The following is a 19,635-nucleotide window of genomic DNA, read 5'->3' as shown; positions in this document are numbered from 1 at the left end:
TCCATGTCTTTTCAATTTAGAGACAAGGATATCATGGGGGACAGTGTCAAATGCTTTGCACAGGTCCAGGCAGATGATGTCAGTTTCTCTTCCCCTATCCAACAATGCTGTAACTCCATTGTAGAAGGCCACCAGGTTCATCAGGCTGATCTGCCCTCAGTGAAGCCATGTTGGCTGTCACTAACCATGTCCTTACTTTCTATGTGCCTTTGCAGAGTTCCCAGGATGATCTGCTCCATGGCCTTGCTTGGCACAGAGGTGAGACTGACTGGCCTGTAGTTCCCTTGGCCTTCCTTTTCTCTCATTTTAAAAATGAGAGCCTTTGCCTCCTGGGGCCCGAGCTATGCGGCTAGAGCTGTTGCTGGTGAAGACTGAGGCAAAAAAGTCATTGATTAGCTCAGCCTCTGTGTTGGTGAGAATGATGTCTAAATAGCTGAACCCCTCTCTGTGGCACCAGTCCTGTAACCATTTGTTGACTTTCCAGCTTCGACTGGCCCTTTTTATTCCCTTCCCTTTGACCAAGAGGATTGATGAAAAAAATACCTGCGCTCCTGAGTCTTTACTGCTGCTCTCAGGTCTCTGTATAATCCTTCTTGAACCCCCTTAGACTGCTCCTGGCTGCATCATTGGTCCCCACATGAAACAGCAGAAGTGGATAATAGTCCTTAAGCTGCACAAGGCCTGGCAGTTTCTTGGTGACATCCCTGATAAGAGTCCCTGGTAAGCAGCAGGCTTCTCTCGAGAGCGGATTGGGTCAGCAGATGGGTGCCTCTGTACCTCTCAGAAGAGAGCCTTCTACTGCTATCACTCATCCCCTTTTCTTAGTGGGACTAGTTGCTATGCAGGGAGCAGACCAGGCTGTCTTATTCAGCTCCACCCTTCCTGCAATGAGTCTTTCCTTTTCAGTCTGCAGAGGAATTACTTGCTCTTATATCTTACTTAGATGTCCTCAGAACATATGAAGGGGACAATAACTTTCCAAGTGAAACTCTAGAGTGATTTTGGTAAGGTAAAATACAATATAAGCACCTAAAATCTGACAAGGACAACTGAGTTTACAGCTCATTTAGACAGTAGCATGAATTTTTTTCATGACCAGAAATGGAAATGCAGTCAGAACAGTGCCAAGGAACACATAATTCATTAGCCTTTCCATACAAGACTGTCAGTAGCATTGTGGTGACATTCAAGAAGCTCTGTTACGTACTTGGATTCTTTGGAAATAGCTCTATTGACATAACAGTTTGTCCTCAAGATAACGCCTTGACTCATGCATCAGGCAGCCACATGGCTCAATAGCTCAACAAGAGGATGCTTCTCATCCAGCTCCTTACATCACCTTTCCTGCCCTATAGCACATGATTATGGATTTTTTTCCAAGGAGAATCTCAGTCAGCTTGTTTGTCCTGCCCAGATGTGGCCTCTTTAGAAGACAGACAGATCTGTCCTGTAGGTGTTGCTAAGATTTGAATGAGGTCGAACATCCTGATATACTCCCAAGGACTTGGTATAGACCTATGCCCATACAGTTTGGAGAACAGTCACGTATGAACTTGAGTAGAACTTAAAAATAAATAAATCCTTTTTGGCTGTTTCACAAGTACAGGAGAATAATATATGGTCTGTGTCTGAAAGAGTTCTAATTTCCTGTTTAAACCAATAAAAGAACTCAGACTGAGAAGAATGTAGCCCCTTTTATTAAGTAGAGGACCATACTCAAGCATGAGAATGATGGGTAAGTGCCTAAGTGTCCTAATCAGGCTTCAAATAACTAACTGCTTTTTCTTGTATTTTATGGTTCTAAAAGGCACAAAAGGAATTCTGGGGTGGAAAAAAATGAAAAAGAAAAAAGATTCAGGTGAACGGTGGTAACTGCTGAAGATTGATGATGATGATGTTCTTAGGAGTTTGGATTCAGGGCTCTGAGTTGTGCCTGAAGCTTTAAAAACCCTTTTTCTTTTGGAAGTCGCAAAGAAGAGATACAAGGTGGGGAAGGAAGAGGTAGGAGAGGTATGGTGAGGACAGGATTATGCAGCAGTGGGAAGCTAGTCCAGGTGAAAGTTTTTATTATCTCTTTTTTCCTTCTGTTTTGCTCTCGCTGCTCTGTTGCCTGAATTTTCCCTGCTGTTTCATTTTGTGCACAATACCAACAGCAGGTTATTATTAACTGTGTAAGCAGATAGTGATTTGTGCTGAGCTGAACTCAGATCTGGTGTCCTGACAGACACGTGCTTACAGAGGACAAATCGAGGTTGATCTTCATTCTTTTTGTCGAGTGATCTGACCTAAATTTGCACAGCTGTGTTCACATTTAATCCTGTCTAATAGCTCAAAAGCTTTATATCTCATAAGAGCAGCCTACTGGCACCTGACATTTATTCTGGCCCTGGTTCAGTTCTGCCGCACAAATCCTCTGGCACAACCTGGTATTTTTGTTTTTCCCTAGTAGATTTATTCCTCCATCTAAACACCCTTGAAATGAACAATCTATGAAGGGTGTAATCTAGACCATTGCTTTTCAGCCTTCATGAGTTTGCTGACCTGTACTAATTCTCCCTCGTGGATTGAAATTCTCCAGTGTGGATTGGTCACACAGGAAAAACATAAGAGAAATTGAAGTGAGTTGTTGGCTTGTTTTCCTAAGTGACTCCCTTTGGATCCTTGGGCTACACCCTGTTTTTACCCATGACTATGTGACCCATATATTTGAAGTTATTGATACAGAGTGAAGGTTCTTGACTATGAGATGCAGCTGGTTTTTCTTCATAATACTCTAATTATGTTGCTAAGGGTTGAACAAGTATTTTACCCTGCTCTTCAATGTGAGCCAATGAACTAGGTACCACTGCTACTCTGTGAATTCCAGCTGGCAAAAGACATAGCAGAGCTTGCAAGTGAAAAAACAGCAACTAAACAAACATAAATAAAACGGCTCCTTTCTTATTTGCTCCCCTTTGAATACTCTTTGGGTTGTGAGTCATTTTTTAAGGATCATTTATTATCTGTCTTCTGCGTCTCTAACTCATAACATTTTGGTGGTAGAAATCAACGAACCTCGGCAAAAGTGATTCATGATGTTGCACTGTTTATGAACATATGTCTAATGCATCTGACAAAATTGTGGATATTGATTTTCCCAAGAATATTAAACAGCAAACTTGGTATATGTATTTTTTTTTAACATTGGAATATTATTTTCAGGGCTTGCATCCAAACTAAGTTAGCTCTCTGCAACATAAAAACAAATTAGTCTTTAACATTTTGAACCAGACTAAATGCTTATGTGGTGAAAAAAAAATATGTTTAATGGCTTTGCTTGGTTAACACACCATGTGCCTTGCATTTGTTTTTACCTGTAACACAAATCTCTGCTTTTGCTGACATATTGAAGAAAACAATTCAAAGGATTACAATAGACTGGAAAACTAAAAACCTTGGCAAAATAGCTGCAAGGGATTATTGCTGGTTTGTGCTGTGATACTATCTCATTCTGTAAGCTATTCTAGTTAATGTTAGATCATTGTAAAAACTGGCAATCTTACAAAGTAATTCCTGATAGTTCTGTGTCTAAACAGAGCATTAGAAGGTTTCTCATGGATGAGAATAACATGTTTTCTGAGGGAGACTTGACATCAGAGTCCTAAATGATAATACATACCAAAATAAACAGAAAAAAAAATCACAAACAGGCAGTGACCCAAAAGTTTTGTTTTTTTTAAGTGTGTTAGAGAACAAATTAATGAGCATTATGGTTGGGTTCTAAATTGGGTATATGCATCATCTATGCAGATTTTATTGCATATATTCTTCACTTTCAACTTAATAACATATTGTTGAGTGAGGCCATATATTGAGTAAGACACCGTCTGCATCTCATTCAGTGTGGATGTTTTATCAATCTGTTGCAGTGTTTGTGCATGAATGTGGGAGACTGGGTACCAGGCAGCACTTTTTTGTTACTGTTAAAGCTGTGGCAAAAGGCGTCTCTTGAGGGCTCACATGTTTCATTGGCCTCCCTTTACCTAGGGTAAATGTTCTATCTTGTTGACTGTGCTATAGTAAAATGAATTTTACTAATTCAAGATGTCAGAGGGGCATAAACTCATGCTTGAATCATTTTTCTGATGTAAAACCATAACCGTCAATGGTTGTCCCAGGGTTGACAGTCATGTGCCAGGAACGAAGTTTTATAAAAAGCTGAGCAAAAACTTCACATTCCAGTAATTATTTAGCCTCAGTAGTGTTGGGGAAACAAAACAAATTGTTTAATGAAAATAAGAAACATCCTGAATGAAAAAGAAGGCCACCTTTATCCTAACTAGTCTAAAAAATATAATACTCATCAGGTCCTAGTTCCTATTATGTCAGTGATTTGGACCAAGTATGGTGGTTTCATACTTATGGCTAGATAAGCTCCACCATGCTGCTCTCTTACTCCCCCCCCTCAAAATGTACGGGGCTAAAATAAGAAGTATTGTAATTATTTAATAGCTTTGGTAAACAAGCCTTGTCATTTCCTGCTATATTTTCATATTGTATTTAGATTGGTTCTTTTGAAAAGTCTAAAGGAGATATCTTGCTATCACACACAATCTTGGAAGAGAATTGCCAGCTCTGTTTATTTTAACAAAATGAGGTGTTACCTTTTGAAATCATTGTTTTGCTAAAGGTCATCTCTGCCATTTCACTGATGTTCTGGCAGAAAAAAGCAATGGGTACTGTGAACTGGAGAACACTTGCTGACAACGCCATAGTGAAAGGTTTTACTGACACTTGTGACTGCTTTGACTCAAGCAATTCATGTAGGCTCAGAAGAGGCTACTGAGATGCAATTGTTGCCTTAAGAACTGGGATCCTTTTCAGCTGCATGAAGGTGAACAATGGATGGAACAATTTAATTAAACAAAAATGAAACAGAGAGACTTGGTCTAGTGTGAACTTCTCCTGCTGCTTTAGTCTCAGAGCTTACTTGTAATGAGATTGTGTTTATAATCTTCCTTTTCCTGAGTTACTTTGTCCCTTAGATTTTTACAGAAGGCATTTGTGGAGAGGACAATAATGTTATCTTACTGTGGGTTTATGACTATATTCTAAACATTTGACCAAGGAACTCATTAAAAAAAAAAAGTATGAAAGAGAGAGAGACAGACAGAGAATGCACAGGTAGCAACAAATACCAGTTTCTGAAAAAAATCACAATAAAGTAAAAGATGCTTTATGCTTTAAAGGCAGTAAGGAAAACGGTTCTATCCTGGAGATAGTATGTGCTGTGTTTCCTGAGAGCTGGCTTTATTCTCCTAAATGAATCTTTCTAGGTTTATGAGTCATTGCCCTTTATCGCATGGTGTTTTATTCTTTTGTCCTTGGCGTGTGTGTGTGTTTTTTTTTCCTGTTTTTGTTTTTGTTTTCTTTTTTTTTCTTTTTCCTTTTTTTTTTTTTTTTTCCCCTCTGGCTTATGTGACAGAGAGGGACAAGAATTGTGAAAGCAGTAAATAAATGTCTGGTTTATTTTTCATTCAGAGGTAATTGCACAAATGCTAGAAAGTTCACAGACTGTCAGAGTATGCAGTGTCCTGTCCTTATTTCCACCCAGCCCTGTCCCTGTCGCCTTCCTCTCCTCCCTTTGGTAGGGTTGATGCTGATTGCTGCCTCAGCAGGTAATTTTCAGACTCCTTTTTAGCTTCACGATGTGTAACAATTGAGTGTGTGTGGTACATAACCAATACCCACCTGCTGTCAGAGGGCTCGGTCAGTTTACTGTCTCTAAAACATCATTAGCACAGCCACTATGAGTCAAAAAGATTGCTGAGAGCAATGGAGGATAAAGATAAATAAAGCCATTGTAGTTTAACCAGTATCATATGCTGAAAAATCTCCAATCCAGAAGTTATCTCTACAGAAGACAATGAAATGGAGAGTATAAAATCAAGTCTTCCTTTAAAAGAATGCTCCAATCTTTAAATATATAGATTTTTATAGGGCTTTATTTATATAAAGGATTCTGATTTTCAGTTAGTGTCTCCTTGCTACAAGTAAAATGATAAATGGAATTGATTGTCTTTTGCTAGGACACCAGCTCTTGTTGGAAGGACAGACTTTCAAAGTGGTGACCTGACTGATAAAATCAGTGCCTGTAGGACAGCACAGTGCAACCAGTGATGATGGCAGTGCCTTACAAAGCAATACATTGCTTTGGAAGTGACAAAACTGATCATAGGCACTACTTTTACACAAGCATATGGCCAAAACACTTCCCATGTAGTTTTTTTCTGGCTTCCTATAGGGACTTACTTGTGTCTTCTTCAATCCTCTTCTGGAAAATACAGAGGGTTTAACTTAAAAAAATTGGTATTTTAGAAGAACCAATGTACTAAAGCCTTACCAAGAATCACCTCTGCATTTTGGTTTAAACTGCTTATTATTAAATTGATGATACTTTGGTTCTGGCAACAGTCCCTATTGTGTTTTCAATGCTTTCACTTCAGTATTATTTTTACCATCTACTCCTCTATTTATAGCCCGAGGTTATTCCCCATGGAGATCAGTGAGTAAGGGGTAGTCAGAGGTCTTTCACATGCCCTGGATTCTGAAGGGCTGTGATCAGCTTCTTTTAAAGAGCAACGTGGTACAGCAGTGAAAACTCGGTGCATCATTTGAAGCACTTGTGTTTTCTCCATCTGGGATTCCAGCAGCTGTTTTGTCTTATTTTGTAGCTTTTTCATTGAAGCATGCTACCAATGGCTCTGAGCAATTTTTCTTTGAACCTGGCTAAGTGTCATGATGAGCAGGTGTGCCAGAGACCACTTCTAGTGATTGTCAGATGTGTCCTGAGGTGCCAGGCCTGGCTAGTCCCTCTAGCCTTCAGATGTAGATTTATATGCTCAGAGCCTCTCTTTTTTTTTCTGTGGAGTGGATGGATGTCTAACATGGTGTGGCAGCTATTTCCCCTTTCATTCTGGTGATTTGTAAGGGTAATTAAGCTACAGAAACTTTTTTTTTTTTTTTGTGTCCAGGGATAATTTTTCCATATTTGCTTTGAAAAGGTACAAAGCATGCAAAATAAAAAGTAAATATAGTGAAGACCTGCATGTGTATTTCCGTGTATTTAATCTTTAATTTTTCAGTCATCCTAGCTAACCTTAGCCTCATGCCATTCTTTCTGTCTTTGAAAATATTGGTCCTGGTCTGAACTGTCTAGCCATCCATTCACACTTCTCTTTAAATTGGTGTCTTCAAAAGCACACAGTTTCCTTTGATCCTGAGCTTTTGGTCTAGGGAGATATGTCTGAGCACAATATGCAGATTTATCCATAGGTAATTCTTCCAATTAGCACTCTTCTCAAGGCAGAATACCTTGTCAGAGTATCACTTGGTGTTGTGTGATTTTCTCATCCCCCACACAGTCTGCCTTGCTTTGATGCTATATGCTCAGACAAGACTATCACACACATTACCAGGCGAATATGGGATATACATGCCCTATAAACAGTGTACAATTCCTTCAGGCTGTGCAGAAAGGCAAAGCCAGAAAGGATTAGTCTCATGCCTGTTTAAATAGAAAAAAAATAAATACGCAGGCTAAAAATTACATGTATTTGGCCAAATGATAGCATTTTACTTTCACTTTTTAGAAGAGTTTAAAAGAGTTTACCTTCACTGCTCCAAAATCATACCCTGGCACTAAGCTGTAGAATTTCTTACCTTGGAGGTATATCAGATGAGTAGCTTAGCAGCTATAGACATATATTACAAATATTGCATACATCCTGTGTCCCATTCTTGTCATTCGAGAGCCAACATCTTTAATGTTTGATTTTGAGGAGGGTGGATGTAAAAACAACAACATTTTAACTCTGGAATAGCTATTTTTGAAACTGGTAGTGTTTGAAAGGACAACCAGAAAGAAAACATGGTTTAAAATAATCAGTGTAATAAGCCAGTCAGTTGGAAAATTACTAGTCAGGATTCAGCACAGAGACTTATCAGAAAGCTACAGCTTAACGCTTATCTCAGACCTTCATGCATCAAACTCCTCATTCCTGTTTCATTGTAGACAATGGTCAAATCTTTGAGTGCCATGGAAATTACAGGTTAGCATGTATGGAGAAATTCTCCCATTTGCAATCTGAGCTCAATGTCCCCTTAGAGACCCAAGTGTCTCTGATAGGGGAATTATTAATAGTCATAACATGGGTCATCCTCAGAGATTGCACTTGGCTGCTGTGAAAAAGCTATCAAATGATGCTTCTGAACTGTGCTAATTAAGCAAATCTGATGGCTGTCTTGTCAATGATGCCATAGACAATTTCCAGACAGCTTACAGCTTGCAGCTTGCCAAAAGAAGACTTTCAGGGAGAAAAGGAGGAAAGGGTAAATGGAAATTGTAAAATCTCTCTAAAAGCTCTAAAAACCCTTTGCTTGGCTCTGCTGCAATTAAGGAAATGTCAAGGGTTTACACTAGTATATTAAATAGTGACGGTTTGGAAACTTACTCTTGCAAAGCTTCCTTGAGTAAGGTATGTCCTCCTGAGGTCCCTTCCAACCTGAATTATTCTGTGATTCAATGAACTGTGTGTGTATATATATATATATATAAATATATAATCTGTAAATGGTTGTAATGCTTCAAAATCTTGATCTGGGTGTTGTGGCCTATTAGATCCTTTGATTGTCAGCGTTTTCCTTAGAAGAATCTCTTCCATTCATTATTCTTTAAATTATTCATATTCCCTCAGAAACTTCCCTTCCAGGCCTTTAGTTAAGTCACAGAAAGGTTCAAAAGCACGAGAATTCTGAATTCTACTCTCATCTGTCTCAGGGTTTTGTCTTTTTGGCCTGTGGTTTTACAGAAATGAGCTGTGCTGCCCCTGGATATCTGCCATTTGGTAAAATGGGATGAAAAAATCAATTTCCCATACAAGAGTAGTAAGACAGTTAATTAAAATTTGCTTTGAGATTCTTGCACATAATATGTTATTTACTTTTTGCCTCTTCTTGTACTTTCCATAATATTATCATTCTGTCCTCAGGCCTAATTAGACATTTTACCTCTCTTAATTACTGCTTTGATCTTGCTTTTAGCAAGTCTTCCTGAAGATGGAGCTCAATGAAGTCATTGGAAATATTCCAATCAATTTCAGTGGGCTTTGCATGAACCCCAAGTGCCAAACAAAATGTAGTAATATGGTTGAGGATTTGTTAAGCAAAATACTTCAAATGTTTATAATGCTTGTTTATATGTGTTGTTTAGGTGATGACCTGAAAAAATCATGTCTGAGGTCCAGGGAACGGTCGAGTTTTCTGTGGAGCTACACAAATTCCATAATGTGGACCTTTTCCAGAGAGGGTGAGTTGATGTTTCCATTAATTTGCAGCTGATTACAGAAGAGTTGTTTACAGAAAACAGTTCAAATCCACAACAGATTGTTTTCTGCCAAATGTAGTTTTATTTCATGCAATCTCCATGGCAGGGAAGGATGTCATTAGGTTTTCATTGCTGTCAAGGAAGGTCAATGTACATTACTTTCACAATAAAGTCAGAGTGACTGACTTGTTTTTGTAATACAATAGTGTAATGCTCCAAATTATTTTAAGCTCTGTTCAGACATAAGCACAATAGATGCTTTAAATGTTTCTGGACTGGTGTTGAGTCTTTGTGCCAAATGATAGCTGCATTGGACTATAGTGAAAACATGTTCATTTTAGGGTAATAAATCCAACGAATATTCTTTTAATTCTTTTACTGAAATTTAAATGAATTCCACCATTTCAGAGAGGAACATGAGTATTCAAATTTGTCTAAAGTTCTAGTTCTAATGGACACATTGTATTTTCACATCTCTTTAAGTTAGAAGAACATGTACGAATTCTGGTTTACTCAAAATTTTGCCCCTATTCTTCTGCACCACTCTTCCTGATAGCTTTTATAATAACCCAGTGGCTATTAAATGGAGAAGCCTAACCAAACATGAGTTGTTGTTCTGCTTGCATGTTGGACCCCACAGCTCTTTTTCTGTGAGGAAAAGATATAGTACTGAAATACTTTTTAAGGAGACCAGAAGACCCAGATGGCTAAAAAGAATGGACAACAGTGGGTCTTGTTGAATATTATTTTCTTTCATCTAGGAGGACTGATATATACAGCACACTAGATATTCTCTTTCATGCCTTAGTTTTGTATAGGGGTAGTTCACAGATGATTTGTCTAGCTTCATTTCTACTAACAAAACTACAGAATTGTTTCAGGTATTGTGATGGATTAGTTAAAGCTGTTTCCATCTGGATATAGGCTTTTCATTATTTGTTTTTACTGTGATGAACTATGTGGTAAAGATGCCATGAACGTGAATGAAGGAAACATGTCTATATTTTAACAGCTGGCATCTGTCATTCTGTTCAAGCATTCTGACTATAACAAGTACTCGTATTTAACAGGGGAAAAAAAAAGTATATATTAAAAAAAAAAAAAAAGCTCTGTGCTTGAGGTGTTTGTTTTATCTGAGTTATAAAAGAAGACTCCTGTGTACTATCATGCTCATTACCTTAGAAGACTAACCTAGCTATACATTTTTAACTTGGCTTCTGGTGGTCAGTGTAATGTATTTGATCCTCCTCATGTTTGAAAATCTGCACTCATATGTGGCTTCAGTAATGTCTTTTTTTTTCTTTTTTTTTTCTTTTTCTTTTCTTTTTTTTTTTCTTTTCTTTTTCTTTTTTTTTTCATATGGGCCTGCTCTGGCATTCAGTAATTTCTATAAAATGCTTTCTTTGGCTTTGACAGTCAGATCAAATCTCTGGTGCTAGTACCTAGCACTAACACAGATAATATATTCTAATTAGGGACACTCATGAGTCCCTAATTACCTTACTTTTTTTCCCTGCTGGCACTTACCCTGCTTTACTGATTAATTATTCCAAACATAGTACTATAGGTTACACTGCGTTAGTACTGCATATAGTACTATGCACTACTATAGGTTATACTGCATTAATTTTTTTATAGTATTTTTTTTCTATGTATCCTGCGTTGCTTATTTGCTTCCTTCTATAGTTTTACTCTTCACATTTCCAATACAACCCTTTTCTGCATCTCATATTTGCCAATCAATATCCTCTGGTTGGCTTCATCTACTCTGCGGCCCATAGCACTGCAGCATGAGAGTATGAAGAAAAGGAGTGAATGAGTTTGCCAAATTTCATTTTAACTTGGGCACAATTTTTATTTTTTCCCTACTGCCATTGTATATATTCACTGTGGACATCTGGGATATCTTGGATTGACGTACAGTCTCTCCAGATGAGAGGGTGGTAGAAGTAATAATAATGGGAACTTTCTACTTAACTAGTGTTTTTCTTCTCTGAGTGCCTTGCAAATTAAGTCAATATCGGCCTGTCTCGCTGAAGGCTAGAAAGGTGATTTGTGAAAGGTTGTCCATCAGGATAGCTGTGGAGCTGAAATGAATCTTAATTTCTGTGGAAACACAATATGCTCTTTTTTTTTTTTTTTTTTTCATTGAAGCTTTCAGTGCTGTTTCTCACAGTGTTCTTCTGGACAAAATGTCCAGCATACAGCTAGATAAATGCATAATACAGTGGGTGAACAATTGGCTGATGTGTTGGACTCAAAGGGTTATAGCAAACAGGGTCACATCAGGCTGGTGGCTGGATTCCCCAGGGCTCCATTTTAGGGCCAGTTCTCTTCAATGTTTTCTTAAAATACTTGGGTGTAGGACTAAAAGGTATACTGAGGAAGTTTGCAGATGACAATAAATTAGCAGGTGCTGTTGACTCTATTGAGGGTAGAGTGGCCTTGCAGAGAGATCTTGACAAACTAGAGGGCTGGGTGATCACCAATAGCGTGAAATTTAACAAGCAAGTGCCAGATCCTGCACCTGGGACAGGATAATCCTAGATACAGACTAGGGGACAAGAGGCTGGAGAGCAGCCCTGCAGAATGGGATCTGAAGTTTCTGGTTAACGGCAAGCCGAATATGAGCCAAAAGTATGTTCTGGGAGCCAGGAGGGCCAACTGTATCCTGGGGTGCATCAGGTACGGCATTGCTAGCCGGTCAAGGGAAGGGATTGTCCCGTTCTGCTCTGAGCTGGTGCGGCCTCACCTCAAATACTGTGTGCAGTTTTGAGCACCACAATACAAGAAAGAGGTAAAACTACTAGAGTGTCCAAAGAAGGGTAAGCAAGATGGTGAAGGATCTAGAGGGGAAGACATTCAGGAGTGGCTGAAGTCACTGGGTTATTAACACTTGGCCTAGAGCAGAGCAGGCCGAGGGGAGGCCTCATGGCGGCCTGCAGCTCCCTCACGAGGGGAGCGGAGGGGCAGGCGCTGAGCTCTGCTCTCTGGGGACAGCGACAGGACCCGAGGGAACGGCACGGAGCTGGGACAGGGGAGGGTCAGGCTGGGTGTGAGGGAAAGGTTCTGCACCCAGAGGTGGTCGGGCACTGGGGCAGGCTCCCCAGGGCAGAGATCATGGCACCAAGCTGCCAGAGTTCAAGCAGCTCTCAGACACATGGTCTGATGGAGGACAACGCTCTCAGACACATGGTCTGATTTTTATGTGGTTCTGTGTGGAGCCAGGAGTTGGACTCGATGATCCTTGTGGGTCCCTTCCAACTTGGTGTATTCTATGATTCTGTGATTCTTTGTCTTTTACAGAGAGCATGGCTGGGCCAACAGTAAGCCCATTGGAGAAGAGCACTCCATGCAAATGATAGCATGAATAAATCATCAAGATTGAGTTAAAGATTCCCGGGAAAATCAGCCCTTCAGGAGCTGTTCGGTGATGGTTAATAATCAAACTTGATTAAGGACATGGTCTGCTGGCCTTAAGCCACAGAGTCAAAGTGCTTTAAAATGTTAGGCTTTATGTAATTGTTCTGGTTCTATTTTTGATTGCTCTGGAATCTATTTTGCATTGTGTAAGCACACAGAGCCAGTTGCCATCTCTTCCTTCCATGGGAAATTGAAACTCCTTAATCTAACTGAATTCTACCTTGTGAGATTTGGATCATTGTTTTAGGATCTGAATCTAGTGTTTCTTAACCTGTATGAGTGATTAATATTGAAAAGACGCTCTGATACAAGAGGAACCAGGAGCTTTTGTAAATATTTGTCATGGCTTTATGTGTCTGGCATATGTAACAGAAACTGTCATGAGCAAATTATGTGTTACAGGTAGTTCACTTTGGTCAGTTATTAAATTTATCTTTTTCTGAAGCATAAACATAACATTTATAGACATCAAATGTTAAATGTGGTAGGTACTGCTGTAGGGGAAGAAAGAACCTTTTCTTTGGTCGAACCAAAGGATTTGCAGTGATGTTTGATGCCATACTTGTAAAGGTTGAGTAATAAGTTATGCAACTTCTGGGAAAAGAAAACCAAACCAAACCAAAACAAAAAAACTCACATTTTTAAGTTTTCTGTCCTAGTTCTCTCCATCATGTTCCACTTAATAACTGGTGACAGATATTTTCTCTAGTGAAATTAGCTGACTGGTTCTGATTTTTCTTAATAGAGTAGGAAATAAAATTATCCCTGGCTTCCAGAGATCAATTAATTGATTTGTCTGGTTCTGTCAGAAGCAATTCTTCTGCACCTTTTTTCTTAAAGCATTTCAAAATCCATTTGATGGATTTCCTAACTTAAAAACAAAAACAAACAAAACCTACCACCACCAACAGAAAAAAAATACTGTGTTCACAGGGTAAGTAACTTTTGGAGTCTGAGAGGGAATAGGGGGCACAAAGAAGGTGAAACACTGGCTTCATAATGTTAAGATTCTGGCAATGATGTGTTATAAAACAAGGATCAAGGTAAGTCCTTACCAATCACAGGGCTGAATCAAATGCTTATCAGTCCTTTCACTCCTCAAATTCAGGTCACAATTTGTAAGTGTCTAACACCTACACCGGTGTTTGTGTGTGTAGAGGGTGGTAATGATAAAAATTAGTGGGAAATAAATTCCAGCTTCTTCTAAAATGAATGCAGCATTACCCTGGGGAACAGACCAGAGGTCTCAGAGTTTCCAGTACCCTGCAAGTATCAGACAAAGAACTCTCATGATTCAGAGCTGCTGAAAAGATTCAGTCTTAGCAGACAAAGCCTTAACATAACAAAGCATCCCTGTTGCCTGCTGGATGGACAGCAGTGTTTCAATGTAGATAACCATGAAATCATCCCCTTCAGAGGCACTGTGCAGCAGTTCCTAGCCTCAGCATCCCGGGGTTCTTCAATTAACCAAGGCCTTTCCTGTCAGGATGGATACCTGGAAAATACACACATCATGGTCGGAGGTTCAGACCTCATTTCCTGGAGTCTTTGAGGTACAGTGTCAGGATATGCAAAAAAATAAATAAATAAAAAAAAATAAAATATAGTACAGAGACAGATCTTGATACTTTGTTCCTGATGATATTCATTTCTTCAAACTTCCAACCTGTAATGAAATATAAATCACTTTTGGATTGTAAATCTATTTCATTTTGAATGTACTTACCTAATTCATTTAAGATGCATGGATTCTTTTTAATATAAATGAAGTAAAAGAAGAAAAAAAAAAAAAAAGGAAAAGAAGAGAGCTAACAGGCATGCCTCAGTGAAGCATTTCTGGAATAATGATTGCTGTGTCTTGGAACAGATATATTGACAGAACTGACTTTTTTCTTGGCATGAAGACATTATTTCTATGACTCTTGAACAGACCTTCACTCTAAGGCAGCAGATTCTTCCCAAAATAAAGGACTCAGGTATAAGAAGGCAATGACTGTCTACATAGTCATACAGTGACAGATATGAACCTGCTGCACTGAACTGACAGGACTGAAACCAGTGGAGGTTTGAACCACAGGAGGTTTCATCACCTTATGAGGAAGAACTTCTTCATGGTAAGGGTGACAGAGCACTGGAACAGGATGCTCAGAGAGGTTGTGGAATCTCCTTCTCTGGAGATATTAAAAACCCGCCTGGATGCCATCCTGTGTAACATGCTCTAGGTGACCCTGCTTGAGCAGTGGGGTTGGACTAGGCGATCTTTGGAGGTCTCTTCCAACCTCAACCACTCTGTGATTCTGTGATACAGTGCAGCACGAACCTGTACTTATGAAAGCAGCTGAGGTGCAGGTGCTCAGTTAGCTAAATGTCAATGTGCGTAGCGAATGCCCAACTTCTGGAGAATAATATATGATTAGTTACTTTCATGACTGTTGGTCAAGACAGTTCTCTTATCTGGTTATCAGTTCTGCCACCTTTAACTTTAAGGCACCCCATGCTTACTGAAGAGAGGTGGGTTCTCCAGTGCCATGGTAGGGGGAAAAGATTGAATCCAAACAGTGTGAAATATAACATATTTATAACAAATTTTTAACGATATTTATAACAATTTTTTAACAACATTTATAACACATATAACAATGTTTTGCAGATGAGGAGCATCTTCTCAACAAACTCTCAAGTAAGCAATATATATTGTAATTTTTGCAGAGGTCAAAGCTCTCGGAGAGAAAGGACACTCCCCAGGAGCCCAGGTGGTCACTGCCCAGCTGGAGAGAGGAGTCTCTGCTTCAAGTCTCCCTGCAGCGGCCTCTTCAGCTGCATGGAGTGTGCCTCCCCCAGGGGTGGTTTTGCTGTGGGGAGGACACGGAGGAGCAATTCCCACTGCCCACGGAGCAGCATCTTCTCCATGGTCAGCATGCTTAGCTCTGGGGCATGCGGCAAGCAGGGTGTCAGTCAGTCATCTTTGTAGCCACCATAATCATCATTGGTGTGGGGCTGGAAATCCCTCCTGTGCATGCTTGCCACAGGGATGGTGGTCAGGAGGTGCGTGACAGCTGTCTTCAAGGCATGGGTGGCAAAGTTGGCGCCTAACAGGATACAGACACAGAGCTGCAGATGTCTGAGGTGGAAGGTGTGCCGAGCATGCCTAGCTGTTTCCTGAAGAAGTGCATCTCTGGCACAGCGCAGCTCTGTGGCCACCTCGTGCTGCTGCTAACGATGACCTCTGCCTACTCGAAGGTCAGGAAGGTGTCTGAGTTGTCCTGCTTTACCCCAAGCATGAGCTCGATGGAGAGGGTTTCCTTGGAGGCGTTGGTCAGTCTGAGCTCGCAGAAGCGCGTGGAGGGCAGCACTGTTAGCTGCAGTTGGGATGATTGGGGCATAGCCACCCAGGCTTCTGTCACCAGCTCCTGGAACCACTTTGCTGTTTTCTGCACATCCAAGTAGGAGCCGCTGCAGAGGGTGTCCAGGAGGTTTGGGTCCTGATGTCTCAGCTCGTCCTCAGGGCGGTGGAGGAAGCACACCACGTCCCCCAGCAGCCGCTCCCGTGTGCACATGCACTGTGGCTCCACGCGGAGGCAGGAGTTCCTCACCAGCGTCTCCCCTTCAGTGCCCAGCTCCAGGTGGAAGGCATGCCCAGGGGGTGGGTTCAGGGGCACGAGCAGGCGGTAGATGGTGGTGTTCTCAGTGGGACTGAAGGTGCTGCCCACTCCAATGGGTGGCTGCAGCCGCGGCATGAACTTACTCCTGGGAAGCATCTGGCAGACGCAGAGAATCTTGTCCACCAGTTCCTCCACGAGCTTGCATGTTTCTTCCAGGTTCCTCACTGGCCACTGCAGGTATCCATTGACAAATCTGCAGGCATCCAAAATGTCATTGGGGTCTTCCTCAGTGTCATCATCCTCCTTGCTTCCAGAGATGCCCTTCTCGTTTCTGCTGCCCAGCTCACGGCACAATTTTATGACCATGCGGCAGAGCACAAAGAACAAGACAAGCTCTCCGGTCAGGGCCCAGAACTGCCAGTGCTGCAGCACAGATAGGAGCAGGGCTCCCACATGCGCCCAGCTGTGCTCCCGGTCCCTCTGCTCCATTTCCAGCAGCAGCTGCATCATGCGTGCTTGCAGCTCCTCTGCATGCTGCCACACGCGCTCATTTGTAGCTGCATCTAGTTCTTCGCTGACCTTCTGTGGGCTATGGATTAAACCCAGGAATGTCAGAGCGAAGAAAATCGCCGAAACCATGGTCTGAAAGAATTGAGAGAGAAGTGGATCGGTGGGGCTGGGTGGGAGCTCCCTGGAGGCTGAGGGAGCTGGGGCAGGAGCCGCAGGCCCTTGGGGTCGGGTAGGACCCCCAGCCCTGGCCCAGCCCAGCCTTCCCCCTGCTGCTTCACTCACCTCGCCGATGGCTCAGGCCAAACTGCAGCAGCGCTGCCTGCCGCTGCCCTAAAAGCAGCCCCCCCATTGTGACACATCCTCTGTGGTGTCATCTGCGCCCCGCCACAGGCCCCCCGGCCCTGCCCTCAGTCCCCACACAGGTCCTGACATTGCCTGAGTGCCAGAGCTCCTCGTGCTCCCTTTGCATGGCCTGTGGGAGCCCCCCAGTCCATCTGTGGAAAGAAATTTGGGTGATGTAGCCTGTGGACGCTGTGCTCCTCGTGTGCCACCTGGTGAGATGGGTCGGCTCCCTTGGTTCTGGCCTCGGTGCCTCCATGGCAGTGGCGGCTGGGTGCTGGTGGCCATGCCGGTGGTGGGATGGGGCCTCTCCCTGGCCGAGTCCGTGTGCCTGCAGTGCCCGCACAGTGCTTCGGAGGAGAAATCTCTGAACAGGGACGAGGCTGTGCGGGAGGGGAGGTGCCCAGCACTGCAGGAAGCTCGTTCCTCCCGTGCCCGCCTGTGAGGAAAAATCTCAATGTTTTTTTCAGACAGGATCTTCTCTGAAGCTATTTTATTCGCGATGGCCATGTTGAGCGTCCTGCATGCAGGAATGCCCAGTGAAAGCCTATCATAACCTTATATTCCCTATTCGTGGGACCTCTCGCAATTATTTTTCAATGGTCTTGGGAATCTGGAGAGGTCCTAGTTGACTGGAAGCTGGCAAATGCTGTGCCAGTTTTCAAGGAGGGCAAGAAAGAAGACCCTGGCAACTACAGGCCTGTCAGTCTCACGTCAGTGCCTGGTAAAATTATGGAGAAAATTATCCTGAGAGTTACTGAAGCTCACTCAGCTGGGGGACAGTGCAGTCATAGGTCCCAGCCAACATGGGTTCACGAGGAGTAGGTCCTGTTTAACAAACTTGACTCCCTTTTATGATAAGATCATCCGTCAAGGGAAGACGGGAAGACAAGGGATTGTCCCGCTCTGCTCTGCGCTAGTGCGGCCTCACCTCGAGTACTGTGTGCAGTTCTGGGCACCACGGTACAAAAAGGACATGAAACTGTTGGAGAGTGTCCAGAGAAGGGCTACAAGATAGTGAAGGGCCTAGAGGGGAAGATGTATGAGGAGCGGCTGAGGTCACTTGGCCTGTTCAGCCTGGAGAAGAGGAGGCTGAGGGGAGACCTCATCGTGGCCTACAGCTTCCTCATGAGGGGGAGCGGAGGGGCAGGCACCAATCTATTCTCTATTCAGATATAAGGGGCCTGGACAGACAGTACTCAGGACTCTGAAATAATGTTTCACCAGCTAAAGAACCTTTGTGTGTCCTTTCTGAATACAGAAAGAGTACAATGATAAGAATTGTGCCTTGCCTTCCGGAGCTCCTTCTTCTGTGCTCTTTTGTGGTCAGCTCCCTTTGTGTCTTTACCACCATTTTTGTGCAATGTTTGCAGCTTATACAATTAACCAGATGGCATAAAATCAGGTGACAACATTTTGCAGAGAATATGAAAATCCATCTGTTGCCTATCTGTGTCACACTACAGTGGTTCAATGAGTAACTGAAAAAGGAGACACGAACCTAAAGACACAAGTTAGCAGTTAGAGGACGATTTCTTGTAGAGTAAGGCTCTCTATCCTTTTGTGAGAGATGTTTGTATCCATAGCTGGTCTGTCTGTCCAGCAGCTTAGCACTGTCCCAAGGCAGCTTGCTGATAATAACCAGGGTCAATAAGATGTGTCACTGATACTTCTTACTATCTCTGTTTGCGCAGAAGATACCCTCTCACTCTGATGTATCAATACCAATTATTCTGGGCTGCAGAATGTCTTCTTCAGGGAATTACCGCTGCTGCAAAGCGCTGCACATTATCTCCTCAGCCACACAGGTTACTGTCAACAAGTTGGACACTGCATCATATAGGAAGCCAGTGCAGAAAGCAGAGGATAACCTACTTTCTATTTTCAGAGCTCTTTGCAGCAAGTGACTAGAATCTACATAAAGGTTCTTTACCTCAGGATTGACCATGATGTGCAGCTTTTTTTTTTTAATTATTATTATTGTTATTTTTAATCAGAGTAGAACTTTGCATCAGAAATGGAAAATACATCTATGTGAAGGATGATCCCCTCTCTGGGACATGACTGGAGCAGTGCAATGAACCCTTACGGGACAGGGGATCATCTCCAAGGGTCAGGCATGGTACGGCTGATCTGCCATCTCTGACAGAAGCATGCAATACATACAAGGCGTGTGTGTGCACAGAGTATAGAGTTAAAATAGGAAAAGCTCTACTGCTCAAGTTTCTCCCCAAAGGGAGAGAATAACAGGCAAATTTTATGACAGACATCAGTCTTGTTGGAAGCACTGCTGAGCATTGCTCAGATATTAGTGATGAGTAGCATATAAGAATCACATAATGATAATGGGAAAAAAAAGTTTGTCAGCTGGTGTGTTTACCTACATCTTTGTAAATA

General features: G+C 42.0%; 2 protein-coding genes across 14 annotated transcripts in view; one reads left to right on the top strand and one right to left on the bottom strand.

Annotated features, from left to right (window-relative positions):
- Positions 1 to 19,635, top strand: part of FAM135B (family with sequence similarity 135 member B) — a 262,573-nt gene that overhangs the window by 110,032 nt on the left and 132,906 nt on the right. For 12 of the 13 annotated variants that reach the window (XR_013945897.1, XM_080578503.1, XM_080578510.1 and 9 more), the window contains one exon: positions 9,251 to 9,346. Coding sequence is in view for 12 of the 13 variants with exons in the window: in XM_080578503.1 (XP_080434629.1) it covers positions 9,270 to 9,346 (77 nt within the window). In the remaining variant the exon portion in view is untranslated. Of the gene's footprint in view, positions 1 to 215; positions 259 to 9,250; positions 9,347 to 19,635 lie in introns of all 13 variants that reach the window. The other variant, XM_080578509.1, reaches the window with a different exon arrangement.
- On the bottom strand, positions 11,311 to 18,622 carry LOC308188951 (inositol 1,4,5-trisphosphate receptor-interacting protein-like 1). Its single transcript, XM_080578515.1, has one exon. It carries the CDS (start codon positions 17,026 to 17,028, stop codon positions 16,018 to 16,020), a length of 1,011 nt encoding a protein of 336 aa, XP_080434641.1. The 5' UTR covers positions 17,029 to 18,622; the 3' UTR covers positions 11,311 to 16,017.

This window comes from Anser brachyrhynchus, assembly GCF_964034855.1.
Source record: "Anser brachyrhynchus genome assembly, chromosome: 2".
Classification (NCBI taxonomy): domain Eukaryota; kingdom Metazoa; phylum Chordata; class Aves; order Anseriformes; family Anatidae; genus Anser; species Anser brachyrhynchus.
Note: the sequence above shows the minus strand (reverse complement) of the source record. Positions and strands in the feature narration are given on the sequence as shown.

What these genes read in the sequence shown, in the direction of transcription:
- LOC308188951 (XM_080578515.1), bottom strand. Translation starts at nt 17,028, where the DNA reads ATGGTTTCGGCGATTTTCTTCGCTCTGACATTCCTGGGTTTAATCCAT.